Source organism: Patella vulgata, chromosome 7, assembly GCF_932274485.2.
Source record: "Patella vulgata chromosome 7, xgPatVulg1.2, whole genome shotgun sequence".
Classification (NCBI taxonomy): Eukaryota; Metazoa; Mollusca; class Gastropoda; family Patellidae; genus Patella; species Patella vulgata.
In genome coordinates, this window is record NC_065885.2 from 49329957 (window position 1) to 49349578 (window position 19622).

The 19622-nt window shown below is 34.7% G+C and overlaps 1 protein-coding gene across 1 annotated transcript in view; it reads left to right on the forward strand.

Annotated features, from left to right (window-relative positions):
- Positions 1-18183, forward strand: part of LOC126826700 (uncharacterized) — a 31716-nt gene extending 13533 nt beyond the window's left edge. The window contains exons 3-4 of the mRNA XM_050555714.2: positions 13755-13944; positions 15087-18183. Coding sequence (XP_050411671.1) covers positions 13755-13944; positions 15087-16600 — 1704 coding nt within the window. The 3' untranslated portion in view covers positions 16601-18183. The remainder of the gene's footprint in view (positions 1-13754; positions 13945-15086) is intronic.
- The last annotated feature ends 1439 nt before the right edge of the window (positions 18184-19622 follow it).

Here is a 19622-nt window from a genome sequence, read left to right on the forward strand (position 1 = left end):
AGACAAGAGGGCATTTTCTTTAAAATACGTCATGTACACTTCCGTTATGGACCTGTTCATAAATATTGGCTTGCCATGAAAAATAAATAGAGGTAATGCAATCCCCTATGAGATGAATTATAGACAATTCATGGTAAACAGATTCAACTCGTTGTCGTAAAAGAAATACTGCTTCATCTGTAGGTATATTGGTGAACAAATCAACTACATTATAACTAACTAATTTCACAGAATTATGCCGAGTCTTTAATATAGGAATTAGCGCTGGTTGCTATAGGCGATAACAATTTAAAAATATACTGTGCTGTGTTGTAGTACACTGATCCACGAGCGTGTGTTAACAGTCTAATTGTGTTTGGGGTTTTGTGAATTTTAACCTGTACTCTGACATAAGGTGGCGTTGGAAGGGATATATTTAGTTTCTCATAAAGTTGTCTGTCTATTTCATTATTGTCGCGAAGAGTTTTTAATGTTGATTTAAGTTGTCTGAGGAGTTTAGCCGTAGTTTCCTTTTTTAGTAGTTCGCAGGTTGAACTGTCTGATAGTTCATTGAGCTTACAGGTATCTATTATTACTGTGGCTTTACCTTTATCAGTTGCTACTATTGATAAATCTTCATTTTCCTTTAATTCTTTGATTGCCCTGGTTTCAGCTTTTGTTAGGTTAGGTTTGGTAACTGTTGGTTTTTCTAGAATCTTCTTGATTTGGTGTGTTATATAATCTAATTTACCATTTGGAGCTAGTTGCTGAAGACCTTTCTCTATATTGGTAAAGAAAGTTTCAATTGGTAGTTTGTTGTTGGATGGTATAAATTTAGGTCCTTTCGATAGGAGGTTTATCTGGTCATCTGTAAGCGTGTGGGGGAGAGGTTGACAACTGTTTTCATTAAGTAATCTTTCTTGCTTTGATCTGAAGTTTTAGATTTAAATGCTTTGTCATCTTCTGCATGGAGATGGCTGAACTTCTTGGATTGTCTGAGCTTCGTTTCTAATTTAAGTTTATCTGTTGCTTTGTTATTTAAATTGATAGAGTTTGTATAATCCGAAGATGTTAGAGTGTTCAATAGTTTATTTTATAAACCAGTTTCAGTAATTTGAAGAGAATGTTTTACTTTCCTATGATGCAATATTCGTTCTTTTACTAATCGTTTGCTTGCACATTTGAGTATTTGGTTGGCTTTATAAGAATTATCAGGTGGCTGCTGTAAGAGTATCTTCATCGGCTGTTCCTTTTCCCCTTGTTTTCCGGAGCGTTTTCTGCTAGCCGACGCAGATGCTGTATCACTGGTGTCCATGGTTGCGAATTTCGTAGACTTTGACGTAGCTATTCAAGTGACGTTTTGTGAGTATTTCGAGAATGTGGAAAGCTGGGAGGATGGTCAACGAAAGCAGTCAAGGATAGATGCAGCCAGGGATTATGTTATTGTTTCTGTGAGTAGACTATGGTAACATGAGGCTATGTAAACAAACGATCAAAATGACGTCTTTCAAAGAACACTATTCTCGCCGATTTTTGAGTCGTGTAACGCGTCTTGTGAATGTGGCAAGTAGGGCGAATGATTACCGAGGGTAGTCGAGGATAGGTACAGTCAAAGATTTTGTTGTTGTTCTTGTCAATGGACTATGGTTACATGAAACTATGTAAACAAACAGTCAATATGGCGCCTGACATGGTATGTATCGGTATCGGTATGTGAAACTACGTCGTCAAAACAAATTCAGGGGCGCATAGGAGATAACTCCCCTACAAAATAGGTCTATATTACTTCAGAATGATCTACTACCTATTCTGTAACTTAAATTCAAGCAGTAACCAGAAATGTTTGACAGCCGCGAGCAAAGTCAACCATCTTCACGCATGCGCACCACCAATGTCCATTAACTGAGTTACGTAACTTTTTAAAGTAACTCTGGCAACGGTTTCCGAACGGTTCATTATTTTGATTTAAAGGCAGTTTCTGGACAGTTTGGCATTTGATTTACATACCCATCGATACCACGTGACCGCAATACACATAAGAAATAAGCCATGCGCACACTTCTAAAACTAAAGCTTGGACTTATGTGTACTTCGGAAAATATCCCGCTTAGTGGGCAACATATGATTCATATTAGTTATTATCACATAACGCAACTTCCATCCTATTTGACTATGAAACTGGTTGAATCACAACTTATATATCTCATCTTTATAGTCTGAGATTTGCTACGTACACTATTGATTTTAGTCTTAATTCATTAATTTTCAATGACAAGAGTGTGTGTCTAATTGATTAAAGACTAGCGCGTCTTGGTGATTGAACAAAAAAAAAAATGTTAAAATGGTTCACTATTATAATAATTGACCTCACTTCTTTATGATTTTACCTTTTACACGCCGTCGTTCAATGTGCTCATTAATAATTGACACCCCTGCCGATCCGCAATTACTTTAAAACATACCCCCTCCCGCACCGTGACAGTCATTGACAGGATTCCACCTAATCAGGGTACTGGTCTACAGTATCTAGAAGTATTTTATCGTTCTGTTTTTCATAATTGAAATAATTAAAGTGGAAAATAAAGCAAAAAAAAAACCAAAAAAAAAAACCATCTTGTTGTGCCATTTTGAACATATTATAGTTTAAGATAGGTACTTCTTTGTCTCTGCGTAGGATATAGTAAAGCTCTGCCCTTTTCTGCCTTGTTCGAGACGTCGGCGTTGGTTGATCGACCATGCGTGCGAATTTGACCTTATGTATTAACCCCACGTGGTACCATACAATCTGTGGACTTGAATCAGTTAACATTATTGACTTGTTATTGATACATGTATTAAATAATAGTTTATTATTTAAATAAATAGAATGAAATTCGCATCTAATTGGTTAAAGTACAGTGTGTATTGGTATTGGTAATCAATGGTAATTTGTATACATGCCCATTATATCAATGATAATTTGCATACTGAGAAAATAATTGAATAAGTAAAATAATGTATACAATAAGAAAATGATAATCAGGTATGAATCATGTGGTGACCTAGTTTTAACTCGGATTTTAAAGTAGGTTGATGTCTTAAAATCGAGCAACGGTTGTAAAATTCCCGATTGTAATGCAATAATATTTGGTCGGGTATTTTTGATTTTTGCCAGTTTGTCGTTACTCTACTTCGCCATTTCTGAGCCGTTCTCTTCCATTTCATTTCATAGCACAGACCTTTTTCCCGAACATTAGTCTGTCTAAGTAGTTAAAACAAATCAGCCTCTACATACACTCTGAATGTTTTTATTCTTCTGATGCCCATTTTTAAACGTGTCCAGACAAGGGTAAATGACGTTTCAGAACATTGTTTATAATTTTAAATGGGTGAAAAATCTTTAAAGAGGCCTCGTTCATTATATTTCACGTTAGAAATCATACAGATTCAGCCAATGGGAAAACATCACCTGAATGTTGACACTAAAATCCACCTTTACTAGTCTCAATTTAAAATAGTTGAAGTGAGAAATTAAAACAAAACAAAATATTAATAATAGAAGTATTCATTCTAGACAAATATAGAGAAACACCATTTTGAATTTGTAAGCCTAGATTATGAATTCGCCAACAAGAAATCGGCCTGTAGAGTATATAATATGACAATAGTGTTATCTGATGGTCAGATATTGAGTATATAGCTGTCTTGTCAATATTTGATGAAAGTAATCAAGAAAGTTCACGTGACATCAGATCATAAAACACTATTCTTGACAAATCTTCTTATCTGGAGGTAGTGGAAGAATGAGATTATACTAAACAAATGTCTATCATTATCACGGTCTTCTTAATACTCGTACTAGTAATACGCATTGATTAATCTAACAAAAAGATTATATGCGTTAATGACAGGGCAGTAGTGGTCATCGTACATGATAAATATATGGTATTGGCATATGAGAGGGGCGTGGCGAATAATTGTGACCAGCTCTGGATAAATGAGTCCCATGCATGTTACAGCCACCCTTATGAGATACGGCACAAAATATTTTAATTTTCAGAATTATATTTATCTTTAAAGATGATTTACATTTTATTTCCTCAACACTCAAAAACAAATACTTCCCGGAAATGTACGAAAGTTACTGTTTTGAGTTGCTGTGAAACCTTGCTTTATTGGTTTCTCTAATGTTCAATCCCCTTTCTTAAACGTAAATTTATACTGTATAAAAACCTCAAATTTTAATATCTAGGCCATTTTCTAAGATAAATGCGTATGTTTCACACACAAAGTCATGTCCTTAAAATCTGAATCTATAACATTGAATAGTTGTGTTTGGATTTGTTACCCTCAAATTTCCTTTAGACAGAGACGTCCACAATTAATTCAATTCTCAGCCCCCTCCCAGAGAAGGAGAAGTGTGGAAATGAATGTTAATTTGGGGGTTGTATCATCGTAACCTAAACAAATTAAGCTTTAGATCAATATTATGACGTAAGGGTGTCTGAGACGGAATCCATTTGAAATTCTTCTAAAACCTTGAAAACTTTGATTGTTCGGAAAAATTGACAAATCCTGAACGTAATCAGACTCTTCTCATGCCGTTAAAGAGACATTAGAACTTTGGAGATTCGCCGTGATTTTACCATACAGTGATATCGGAGGTGTTCAAATTAGATTACACGAATACATTTGATACAGATCTGCGAATCGATCGTTTAGATATAGAAGTTTAAAATTCCGTACAGCAGTCATATTGTTTTTTAAAGTTCAATGAATTTTCGATATTGACTGAGTTTATTTAGTATTATTTTAAAATTGATGTTAGGTATAATTATTTAAATATACTTCAAAGGTGAAAGTTTTAATTCTCTGTAAAATGTAAAATTAGTGTGTTATCTGCAATAAAATCATTGTACACTGTAACAAAAATTTCCGTGAAAAAACGTAAAAAATTCCGGAAACAAAAATTACCAGGAAACTTTTATCCGTATTTGTTTTTCCTGTAATTTACAGAAATTCCTTCAATTAACATAAATTCTATTTTCAAATTCAGAAAAAAAAATCCTGGTAAATTTTCTTTCCTGAGCATGAAGATGATAAAAATTTCATTGAATTAACCATTGCGTCAAATAGTTTTATCTAACGTCCGCTTCCACCGAAGTGATATCGCAGATAATCTTTAAACATAACCTCTTTTCGCTAATATATGAATCGAGAGCAAGGTATCACAACCCGCCACTCGTCAGTGGTTGGAGGCTTTCAGTGGTAGACTCTGCTATAGAGACAAACTGACTTACACTGGCCAACGGGTTGTACTATTTGGATTTAAGCCTGCTTGATTACCAGATATTACAACATTACCACACGAGGCATTAAAACATATTTTTACATATTTATGAAAATACTTACAATCTGATTTCCGTATGATGAATAACAATACACTTTATAGATCTTATAAATAATGGAAATTAGATATACATTTCAATTAATATACCAAACGTTACAAAATATGATTCTTCATATTATGGTTAATCCATTGAAATGAATACTATAACATGATCATTATTATAAATGATTATATATGTATACGATTACTTATCGTTGTACCGCTTATCCCATAAAATAACAGAATTAAGTCCATTACAGAACGGAATAAAACATTTTATCCCTAAATTTCACGGAACTTCTTTGTCATTCCACCGTATATTCCGTAAAATAACAGGATTAAGTCCATTATAGAAGGGAATAAAACATTTTATCCCTAAATTTCACGGAAAGTTCCTGTTAAATACTGAATATTCCACAGAAATATATAAAACACGTAATTTGAAGAAATAATTCATGCTTTTAACACAATTATACCAAAAAATCCTTCGATTAACATAAAAAAGGTGTTAAACTACGGAATTCGGCCACATCAAAAATGGATATTTTTTACAGTGTAGACAGAAGACCTACTGTGTGACAGATGTACATGTATTTATTATCGCGTCACATCCGTAATAAGATACAAGATGACGCAAACACACCCACTTTAAAATGATTAAATGCAATATATATCTCTCCTCATGTCATATTCGTCACAAACAGTCTAGAAATCAATAATGTTGAATTTTATTCTATTTCAATCGTGTTATAAAGGCAGTTTTTGATGATGTTGAATCGCTGGCACACTTAAGAGTAGGATATTTTAGCGAGCGCTCGTTAAACTCCTTGTGATTGTCTGCGATATCACCTCGGTGGAAGCGGACGTAAAATAAAACTAACACTAACTAACTAAACTCCTTGTAAGTTAAAACATATATATCCCAGCAAAGATTTCGTCTATTCTACTCAAATTTTGCATACATTTAATCTGAACATCACAGATGTAACTATATAGTCAAGAAATTACTCAAATTTTGCATACATTTAATTTGAACATCACAGATGTAACTATATAGTCAAGAAATCTTTAACTTGAAATTATTGTTTTAAAAAACTACCAAGACCCCATTGTTAATTGCGTGTGAATTGTACAAAATTTCATTGTTTATATCGGTTTCTTCAGAATCCTTGTGTACGTTTTCAGACTTTTGCAAAGCTTTCGTCCCTTATGTGGTAAGAAACCACGATTAAATGAAAAAAATATAGCAAAATATAATAAAACCGTGGACATTTATTGAACTAAATTTGAAATGGTTAGAGTAACAAGAACATCTATGTACAAGTAGTTCTAACAAACATCCAGTCGCATTGCGAATTGTTTGTAAATTCCATTCCTTTCGAACTTGTTTAAGTTTTTTTCCTTATCGTTGTATACTGCTTTTAATGAACTTGTGATTCAAATTTTCCTGATTTCTGGGGAATAATACATTAGTAATGCCCAGAGATTCTTTGAAGTCGAGTATTCAACTAAAGCGACCCTTTTTCCCTCACAAATGTTTGAAAGAAACCAGGCAACATAACACCACACAAAGACACTAAATAACATTATTGAAAAGTCATGAACTCTCACTGGACAACTTTTTCAATTATTCATGTACTTCTTTTATTGACTAATTTTCTTGAAAATGGTGATATGTTGACTTATATTGTTGAACAACCACTGGGAATAATTCATGGGTACCCTTAATGAACAAAGAACAGAAGATTACATTTATTGACAGACAATCCTATCTTAACGGTCAAGTGGTTATTGCAGTGACCAACCGTTTATTGGCAATTATTACTAGTTACGCTAGACAATAGAAATCAATAATGCCCAGTTAGCACAAAATATGCGGATTAATAATTATCTGTACACATATGATATTCATTTATGGTTAATATTCAGACCTATATAAGCTGGTAATAGTTTTATTGAATTTTGCCTTTTCGTGGTTTCATATCGTGGCAGACCATTAATCCTACGTTAATATGAGCTCAACTACACGTGCATGGTAATGACACTAATATGTTTAAATAAAGAGCATTTAAATTTCAACAATTAGCACATTGTAACATGTTAGTTGCCAGTGACTGGCTGTAAATACTGGTTTTGTTTTTCACTTTACACTTTGCAATATGATAAGATTGGATGAAGCGAAGCTTTTGTATGTGTGTGTGTGGGGGGGGGGGTAACACGCACTCCAGCATGAATAAAATATTCTTGGTCAACGGATTTGTTGAGGAAGCGTACGTAAAACAAAATATACAACAAACTCTCTCTCTAACACACACACACGGATTTGTTGCTACAATTTGTAACCCAGGAAAGGGACAAATTGGTACTTTTTATAACTTCACATTTTCTCCCAATTATATTATATTTAAAATTATATTTAAATTTTGTCTATGGAATGAATGTCTCGACGAATAATAGAGACAACGTACCTTATCTTAGAGTACAGAAAAAAAAATGCCACGCCCAGTTCCCATTGATTATAATTCTATATACTTAGATTGATCTTATTCTGTTTTTGATTAGGGTTTTATTATATACAATGCATGTCGTGCTCACTTGTAATCCATGTAATACAAACAGCAACCTTTCAATCTGTTGAATTATATATAAGTACAATAGAAACTCAAGGCTATATACTGAAATTTAATTGAATTTACAGTCTCAGTTTATGTTAATAATTTAAACTCTACAGACACGTGTCATAACATAGTATTGGAATCATAGGGTGCGAAATGAAACACAAGACTTTGTTAACCAGGCAGGTTACTGGCTAACTTCATTAATATATAAATAAGAATCTCAAAAGTATCAAAAAGAATTTTCGATGTTCTCAGCCTTTGAATCACACGATAAAATCATGTAATTTATAAATTAAATATGTAATTGTCTAAATCATATCAGATATATTATAATAGTAAATTGGTTACAAAATGACACTTTGATACTTGTTAATGGATGGAAAATATGCATCCATTGCATGCTACATGAATCAAACAGATGTTTCTGTGACTGCCGTTGACGATTACCTTAATATTCATTGTATTATTGTTTGACAGACCGTTAATCTATCTGTAATATTAAATGATTTACACAACTTAATAAAACCGTTCAGCCGATTTTGAAAGGACATTTGACCAAGGGATTTCAGTCCAGGTGCAGTACTGGTGACAATAATTTTCGAGGACAATTCAATATTTGCCGAGTTTCTCTGTACGGTCATTAATAATGCAAATGGATGATTGACAACTTAAACAATGTCCTTTTCGTAGATTTAAATATTTTATGGCTATTTATCCAACCATTTACATGTAATGAATTTTAAAGAAAACAACATTTGAATATTACTTTATTTAGAGTAATTGCTATAAAGGGCAATTTTGTTTTGTGGAATAAATTGTAAAACAACAAGGTATAATTATTATTTACTTGGCTTATTGACCTTCTGATGGATTTTAGCTTTAATTTTTAGGGTTATTAGGTGTTGTACACGGGGAATGACTGATCTGTAACTTAAAGGTGTATCATGCTATATCAGTTCCAAAATAGATAATAATAAATTAATATTTTGAAATTTCAGTCTGAGCGAAATTATGGTGTTTGAATTGTTGACAATATAGTTTCGATTGCCACGTACCATTGCTACGATAATAAACAAGTCTCGATTATCCATTTTATCCTTAAAGTGTTCAGTCCATTCCGTTCCATTCAATATCTAAGCCACCCGATGGCATAGAGAGTGGGTTATGGACGTGTCATTCATGTAAATAAACGTCTAAATAATAATTTATTTAACATTTGAAGGTAGAAAAAAGAAGTGCAATAGGTCGATTGAGCTCTTACACAATGCAGCGTTAAAGGAGCTGGGGATACCGAGGATGGGTTGGCCGATACTCACAACACACCAATAAATCAACACACCAATCTGACTACATTTAAAATTTAATTGTCCCCCGCCTTTTGAAAAAAGCAGGGGACTATTAAAATGGGTTCGTCCGTCTGTCTGTTTGTCCGTCCGTCTGTCCGTCACACTTTTTGGGACACAATAGCTCTCTTTCTATAATTGAGCTAGAATGTTCAAACTTGGTGTAGGTATTTAGGTAGGTCAATGCCTTGATGGAGTCCGAAGATGATCATTTTTTGCTTAGGGTAAGGAGAGAAAAGCGATTTGATTGGTTGATGCTTATGGATACGTTAACTTTAGTTCTAATTAAGTTAGAGTGATGAAACTTGGTGTATAGTTTCATTACATCAATCAATACCTTAACTAAGTTGGATAATGAACATTTTCTGCTGAGGGTAAACAGAGCGATAAACAATTTGATTGGTCGAGACTTTGAAACACAATAACTCTCATTCTAATTGAGTTTCCAACCTCGTGGGTTTCTCCGGGTCCTCCGGCTTCCTCCCACAGCTAAAGACCCCTACGCGCAAGCGAAGTATTGAAATGAAATTAAACCATATGTTAGTCCCGAAATGACCCGGTCTGTTTCGAGTGGACGCTACCCCCACCTCTCACTTAAGTGAGAGTGAGGGCACTTGGTGTATAGCTCTATTACATCAATACCTTGACTAAGTTGGATAATAAATATTTTCTGCTGAGGGTAAGCAGAGCGATAAGCAATTTGATTGTTCGAGACTTTGGAACACAATAACTCTCCTTCTAATTGAGGTAGAATGTCCAAACTAATGTAGGCGTTCATTAGTTGAATGCCTTGATGGAGTTCGATAATGAACATTGTCTGCTTACGGTAAGCAGAGATAAGCAATCTGATTGGTTGTTGCTTTGGGGCACAATAACTTTGGTTATAATGAAGTGAAATTGATGAAACTCTGGATATAGATTCATTATATCATTACATTATATCACTGACTAAGTTCGATGGTGATAATTTTCTGCTTAAGCTAAGGACCGATAAGCAATTTGATTGGCCAAGACTTTGGAACACAACAACTCTGAGGTAGAATGTTTAAACTTGATGTAGATGTTCATTAGGTGAATGTCTTGACTGAGTTCAATGATTAACATTTCAAGCTGAAGCTAAGCAGAGCTACTCAATTTGATTGGTCGATGCTTTGGGACAAGATAATCTTGGTTCTGTCTGATAGAGAGTGATGTAACTTAGTGTATAGTTTGATTGCTCGATACTTTTGAAAAAAATAAATGTGCGATTAATTAATATGTGTCATCTATTTATTTTGGGATTTCGGCGGGGGACATCAGCCTCACTGTTGGCTTTGTTTATTTTCAAATCAAAGCGATTTTGTCATTTTAAAAATGGCTAATACCTCCGTCAGACCGGATTGGCGTCCTTACTGCGCTGCTGCGGCCGTACGGCGACCAGAAAATGCACAAGGTCGCCGGAAAATGTTCCAAAATATTACAAACTTTAAACAGCTCTCTAGTTCAGATCACAGAACATTGACGTTTATTTTGAACTGGCGGCCATGGAGACCACAGCACGATAGCTGGCGTTTCAACCACGCGTTTACCACGCTTATGATGATCTTGACGCTCTCAGAGACCATTTTCCGTCGCCGTAACAGCGCAGTAAGGACGCCACCCCGGCCTGACGTGGGTATAAGGTAGTATTTACAACGTCAACAGTGTTTCAGTTTTAAATGGCGTACTGTCGTGCTAGATGGTTGAGATAATTGATCAACAGACCTCCACAAGGCGTCCATTACACTATATTATAAAGATCAAATTTCTTTTGTCTGTGATTAGGGTGAGATAATTATGAATCACCACACTATAATTATATTTCATTATTTCGGAACAGATGGAGAAAGCAATTCCTGTTATTAAGTTCTAACTCGTTTAGTGAACTCATTTCTATCTTGAGGGATTATGCATAATCCCTATAGTAAAGTTGTGATTTGATTAAGGGCTCATGGCAAAGTATGGAAATGAACTTAAAATTCCATAATTGTTTGTAGTAAAGCATGCTGGCTGGTGTTGGGGAATAGCTGATGACCAGAAATGACCAAACACTTATTGATATTAGGACGACGTGCTATTAAAATGGCCATAAATCATCTACCAGCAAAGCAGCATCACGTGTCTGTTAATTGAAGTAGAGCACAAACGTCATGCTATTGGGAACATTTATGACATGTGACATTCCGATATTTAGATTATTCCATGAATATCAATCTTTGTCAATGAGCTGGTTATTCTCCACGATTCCATGAACAAATTTAGATTATTATATGCTACAATTTGATACTTTTTATTAAAAATATTACTCGAATCATTATGTCACAAACAGTGTTGATTAAAATTGATACTAAATCAGAAAATGTATTAGGTATGCATCTCTAAAGCATTCACACGGCCAATTCTTAAAAAAGTCACGATTAGCCAGAGTTCTAAAGTGGTTCTAAAAAGCGGTTTGAAAAATAGATATACATGCATTTAAATTGAAGATCACCATTGAGGAATCCCAAAGGTTCATCTCGGGATATTCTTGTCGCGATTGCAGTGTCTTGACCGTTCAGCTACTACGACACCCGCATTATTACAAAGTCTGGAATTGAAGCTCATCCGAACCAACCTTTGTCTCGACCATAATCAGTTTTCAAATCAAACATCGGGCCGGAAGTCAATCAAACTTGGCATTATAATCTCGTCTGGAATATTCTGAATTGGAGTAACCACCTTTTAAATGAATGTGTTACAGTAATTGGGAATATTGCATCAGTTGTTTCTGATTGTTGCTATTCGCGACGGCTAAACATATCAGTTGTCAAAGCAGATTAAGTTGTGAAGTTCTTTGTCACACTCGGAATTGTTTTTGTTGTGGATATAACATCGAATCACCACACGCACACAGTCAGTATGCCTTTCTCAGTGTAGACAATAGTCAAGTTTTTGAACAATTAAACCTAAATAGAAACTGTGCAAGCATGTCTTAACCGGGTGGACATACTGCGTGCAAACTCTATTCTAAATGGAATCATGAACTATTTAGAAATGGCAAGGAGTAGGTTGGGTTAGACCAAACATGTGATTCTGGAAACTGGGGAGAATCCATGAGGTCAAACAGACTCGTACATACCATCGTGGGATCCATCGTGTAACTTAATTTGTGAAGTGGGCAAAAATAGGCTACTGTAGGCTAATCACCCACAATCCCAAATGTGAAAAGGGTCTATATTATGACCATCTTTTGTAGCACCTGACACCACATCTTTTATTTTTAGTTCACAGTAATGGCTTGGGGCGTTTGGAAAAGTTGAACCATAAACTATTTATAAAACATTTTCTATTTATTTTGCTGGTTGGACCATAAACAATTTATGAAACATTTTCTATTTATTTTGCTGGAACATTAATAGCTTATCATATCATCTTGTAAGATGTGGTGAAAGTATATTCTATAGAATTTTATTCCGTGGTGTTTTTCATCACAAGAGTTCCACAAGATATTGGGCAGATCCATGTTTTTCAAAAATTTCATCTCAGACCCCTTATCCCCCCGTGTGGTACTACATTCTACAAGATTTTCGACTTTTGGTCTGTGATGTTTTTACCACAAGCGTTCCACATAATATTTGACAAAATTGTTTCAAAAATTGCTTCTCAGACCCCTTATCATCTTGTGTTGTACCAAATTCAACAAGATATTCAATTAATGATTTGCCGTCTACGTAAAAACAATTCTAATACTCAGGTTCTACTGCACTAGGTTGGTAACAAGAAATAGGATGTTAAACACAATTTTCATTTATATTGCACTAGAGTTTCAACTAAGACTATACAGACTAGAATACAAAAAAAAACGCCAAAAACATCCTGAATCAGATAACAGATTTTGATGTAATGAAGGTTGTCTAGCTGTTTACACCCTTCTCCTGTGCGATGAAAACAGTCTAAAGTTTTACGAAGCTATAGTCTGCTTCTCTTTGGTTTTTTTGCTTTAAAACAACAACAAAAAAAAAAAACCCAACAAAAAAAAAAGTTGGTGAAATCAGGACATTCTACTTTTGGTCACCCGCTAGAATGAAAACCTATTGTTGAAACTGCAATATTAGAACACGTACGATATTTACGCACAGTTAGCAGGTAGTTTAGCTACTCTGTCTTGAGAAATACTAATATACAACACAGTCCTATACATTGAAAAGGCTAATAAAATATTCGTTTACATATGCACGCAAATTTCTCCCCTTTCTTTCTAGCCCAGATAATTTGTGTCAAAGATTGGCCTTTGACAATGACCTTGTGGCATCAAAAACTGGACTCCATCAACATGCAACAGATCTATAGTTACCTGATAATTTCATTTATACAATAAAATATTCATTAAAATATTTCTTTTAGAAGGTTTTCTGTTGTTTTAGCCTGTTTTATTTTTATTTTTTTCAGGTGATAGAATTTTATCAACTTGTAGATAATCCGGATAGAGAAATTCTAGAAATAATTATTTTATGGTTAATACTTATAGAAGCTTTAATCTTGCCACATTTATTATGGTTAGTAAGTAAACGATATCGCCATGCATTGGTATATACGTGGAAAGTACATATACTCCGAGATATAACTGCTCAAGAAGAAGGTAATATATCCATTTCATTCCATTCGATTTGTTTTCCTCTTCACAATATGGCATTTCGACCACATTTCGTATATATTTAGGATAGTTGGTGGGGAAACATTTCTGCAGAGAAGTGACACCAAAACCTAGCAAGTAAAAGTTTAATTTGAACATACATCAATATCCATCACATTATAGTAATTCAGATTTGTTTATAAGAAAGGGCTAGTGGTTCGGGGCTTCGGGGTTCAAATAGGGTAATAGGGACATATATTTAATATTGTACGCGTTGCGGCATAGCGTCCTACATTTCTACACCCACCGGCTACGTGTGAACGACTCATGCCTCTAACCAGCATATACTCTTTAAAAAAAAGTAGGGGATATTGAAATGCAAATACCTATGCAGGTTGTGATATGATAAATAGTCATGGACACTTGACATGCTTTGAGAGTATGTTCACAGATGAAGAACTTATCGCCCCAACAGAACCACTGAGCTGCATGTGCGACACGCAATAGCGCCATACACCTGGGAGGGGTTCATTGTCAAATTTGACACTTCAAGGAAGGGTTGATGAAAACTGTCGTTTGCCGTCAGATAAGTCGCCCATATGAACTGTTTATGTTCATGTGTAGGCAATTGGCCTGTTATTAACATACACTGTTTACCTCTAATAAAAACAGCAGTGCATTTCCGCAGTTTTGTATTTTTTCTTAATATCCCCTACTTTTTTTGAAGAGTATATTTACACGGCTTGGTTAACCTAAAAGGCAGGAAAGGTTGTTTTATTGAAAAGAAGTTATAACACGACGATATGCATTTATTTCCCGGCTCTTGCTGTACTTCATTTCTGGCGAATTATTCATGAACAAAGAGGTGGCATCGGTAGATGTTTCAATATTGTATAACTTGGCTTCTGAACATTGTCTTGACTATAATTACCATTCGCTGCTTAATTTAAGTTTAAAATATTAAATACATAGCCCGTTGGCTAGTTAGAATTAGCAAGATTTCAGAGAAATATTTCGCTTTGGTAAATTATTTAGACTTTGTATTTCTCCAGTAAATGGATAATTTACTTTATGGGCGTTAGATAATTGTAAAGATACTTTGTAAAAACTTTGCTTAATGTTCATATAATTTTCTCTTTCCATTTCAGACCCTTCAGCATGTACGTTACAGTCATATACCAGAAAAATTCGAGATGTTGATGGTAAAACTGTTCGCATTACGACTAAAACGAATGACCGCAACACCATATTACCACATAAAGATCACGTTTATACAAACGGCGATACGACCAAAATGAACGGTTATAACACTAATGCCGTTAGAAATAGCGAATCGACTGTGAATCGCAACGGAAGACCGTCCAATATTGTTATAACGGACATAGATGACGGAATGACTGTGGCGACAAATAACGGCAATGCTAACGCTGTGGTCAATTTAACGATGGTTAAAAACAGTAATGGGACTCCACAGAAAGATCCAACGAGTCCCACAATGTCAACCCTTAGTACGCCGTCTCATGCCGACCTTGAACGTAGTGCTTCCTCCAATTCACGTAAAGAATGGAAAGAACAAATGCGACGTAAACACCTTCCCGCCATCTTCGTGAACGAGGCGTTTGACGATGATCAAACAGCATTGCCGCGAGATGAAAAGAATGAATTCTATATGTCTAGTGATTATCATCCGGATTATTTAACTAATAGTTTACCGCGCAGTGTTGTTAAAACCCACGAAAGTGAGAGTGAAGGTGCTAGTAATCAGTATGACGACGATGATATAGATCATATATTAGAACTGGACAAAGATAAAAGTAGTACGTCAGAACAATGTATGATATTGGATATTTCTGATGACGAAAGTTCAATACGAGAGCCCAGCATTCAGGGCGATAACAAAGACCCTTTAAAAGAGGCTATGGTCGCTGATCTTAATGACATATTTTTAGAAGATAAAGACAACCTAAATCCTTCGATATGTTCTGAGAGTCCAAAGTTTTTAAAACCGGAGGATATGGCGTTCGAATCAAGTGATAAATCAGTGACTATTGAACCTTACACGGCTGTCAGACGTCCACCGTGGATGGACGTGGAGGAGGAAACGACGTCATTCCAGTCGTCTCAACCTTCATCAGTTAAACATGTAACCACAGATCCATATGACAATGATATAGATCGTGGTTTTGAGGAGGCTTTAGCGGCTGGCTATGCTTCCTCAATGGCAGGATATTCGACAATGGCACTGGGTTTTGATTCTATTAAAGAAGAATCAGAAGAAACTAACAGTCAAGAAAATCTTTATTCTCCATTTAAAACCCAGGCTGTGAACGGTTTTAATTCGCGTTCATCGTCACAGACCTCTTCTGAGAATCCTTTCGATAGTGTACCGATGTCGCTCCCTCCCAGTACAACCAAAAGCTTTGATTCAAAAGACCTCGATGAACATTATTTACCACCATTAACAAACGGTTATGGCGACTCTGTGTCCTCGTTTAAACCATCGTCACCACCAGAAGTAAAGACTCAGTTGTCAAGGGATAGACACTCTTTGGATTCCCAAAGTTCTGTTACATCTCAAGAAGTAGCAAACATATCTAAAGCTGCTTTAATTAAACAGGAACAAATTAATGGCAGCGCCACTGATACAACAGCATACTTTTGAGGCAAGAATCGGGACTGAAATCTTTACCGATTTTATACTGTGCTTCTTTTATAAATAAAACCAGGCATTAATATTTAAGAGAGAGAGAGAGAGAGAGAGAGAGCGAGAGAGAGAGAGAGAGATTTACTTTCATATATTATTAAATTCAAATGCTTGTCCTCACAGCATTTGTCAAATCTTTATAATCTGTTATGTATAATTATTTTGTTTTTGGTGACAGACATGATTGCCAAAATATTTCAATCATCCTAAACCAGCTATAAGCCAGCTGACAAAAGATAAGTAATGATTCCTCTCCTTATAACATTTCTTCTTGCACCAGTGTATCATAAAATTTGTAAATTTATAAATTATCTTATATATTTGTATTATATTGTGTACAAATTATAAATTAACACATGTAGAGAAATATATCTTTCATATATATTTAAAGATTTATTTATTTATACATATATTATAAATTTAAGTCATGTGCAATTTTTGTTGATACAGATCTTATGAACTGTATTTATGTATGTCATTTAATTTTTCTTTTTGTTTGTTTGTTTAATGTTTAAATCTCACTCATTTAAAGATATCTTGTTTTATGTTTTTATTTCTTTAATGTTATACAAAAGTTTGAAATCCAGCAATAATGGATACTACCATTGGCTGTTTTATTTTATTCCACTTCCTTGTTTGTTTACTTCCGTGGCAGAAAAACAACAAATTCGGCCCATTCTAAGCCCAAATTAGATAGATAGACATTTTGAAAAGCAATCGATAAGTTAAGGCACGATATTATGAAAAGTATCGTTTTTACTAGACTTTTGAATTACCCTGCAGGTGGAATCGCGATTATCTGAGATTGAAGGGAAGTAACTAATATGGATAAACACTTCTATCAATTATCCATTGAAACCCATTCAAATTTGGGTTGAATCACATATTTAAATCACGTTTACTATGGCCACGTGGCTTAGTTTTCACAGACGTTTTGTATGGTCATAACCATAATACCAGAGTCACCCAGATTATAATCACTTTGAGCTCTCCGGTGCTACTAAAGTTATGTCGACATGATGAATATTAAGCATAACCAGGCGGAAAATATAAATTTAACCCCTTTTCATTGATTCAGTACCGAATAGCCAATATTATACATTTGGCATGAAAAAATCAGAGGTAACCGGGAGAATAAGGATTTACTAGGAATAACAAGAAGAGTGAGCGATTTTAACGCCTGACCAACAACCCGAAGACATCCCAAATTCAATCGATCATGCTCAGCTATTTATGTTTACGGTAGATATATTCATAAATAAATAAAAAAAATTACGCCTTGTTAAAAAATAACCACTTTTGTTTCATTCTGGTATACATTGAACCATACGTTCTCTTTCTCGAGTATCTTAAGATATAAAGATATATATATATATATATTCTTCCCGGTATAATCAATCTGACAATAGTACAATCAAATAAAAGCTCATAAAAATTATATACAATACATTTGTGTGTATATCTTATATTATACTTTATCTATCATTAAGTACTTTAGAGTGATCATGAACCATTTGGAAATAAAATTACTTTAAAATTTACACATTTTTGTCTCCTAGGCAACTTAAAGATACATTCCCGGGTACAAACTGGCTGATTTGATGATATATATATTTGAACTAAAAACATTCAAACTAATTAATTTATCATAATTTTGCTTCAAATCCTTCTCAAAACATTGCAATTGTCGAGGAATACCTTGGCTATAAAAAAATCGACCAAAAGAGGTCATGTTTGTGTCACGTGACTTACCTCTTTCAGTACATAGCAACGCAAGCGAAGTCGGAGGAGAATTCATTGCATACACAAGACGATGCTGTCTTTAATCGCTGACTATTTATTATAAATATCGAAGCCTAATTAAATTTTCGGATTATCAACTGCTCGCGTCTTTTTACGTGATTTTTTTTTATCTCAGAAAGTGTTGTACGTCTAATTCTTCATAAAATTTATCAAAATGTACATCATGCGCTCAATCTCCGCGTGCAACCCTCGACGTCACGCGTGCAGACACTTCTAATCGTCGGGCTATCGATTAGGGAAACCCTTATATTTTAGTCATGTATGCGCTCCATGAGTGTTTTTCAGGGAATCCAGTATTTTTCTAGTAAGATTGGATATTTCTACTTTGCATATATACCAAAATTGCCATACTTTTATTGCAAATAACCACCCGATAAATACCTTTTCTGGGAACGTAGCTTTAATACTCTTACGTTGCACAATGCAATGAATTATGTTAAATTAATTTTCAACCATAAAAAATATAGAAGTATTCCGATGTCAACTGAATGAGAAATTACAGCAGTTAAAGAAGCAATAACACCCCAAGGCCGTCATTTCGCCAACGATGATTGTCAAGATCAATTTCCGACCCTTTTTGGCCTCCCATCTTCCTGGAGTTATATAGACCGTAGATTTCAGAGGTAGCAAACTACATAATTATATCTTTACTAGGGTCTCATCTATCAAACCTTGTTCCCGGAGAAATGGTCACGAACCTGTGGTTGAGACCCGACTATAAGCTAACATGTTCCGTTCAGTCATATCGGACACTGTTTTCTTAATTTATCGTGCGTGACGGGTGTACACGTCTTACTCCAATGCTTTTAAAGAATCGGAACTTTTTTACATGTTGATACCCAATTCATTAAAATTGGATAAGTGAAAATATTATATATAGCCTACAGGCCACATGCACAAAATATTTGCATTAATCTATTTGTAACCAAAACACATAACGTCAAGGGAGTACAAGTATAAAAGATGTTGTAAAAGAGGTACCATGTGTAACGTATTGTCCATATTGAATTCTACGATAAACATTGTCCATTTTATTCAACACTGTTCATTGTTTTAATGATATTTGGAATTAGACGTGCACTTAGCGCATGCATTATTGTATTTTCCAAGTATGGTGTTTTCATGTCAATAGCCATTTTGTTTCTATAGTGATGTAGCATCGCGTCTTTGTGGTTCA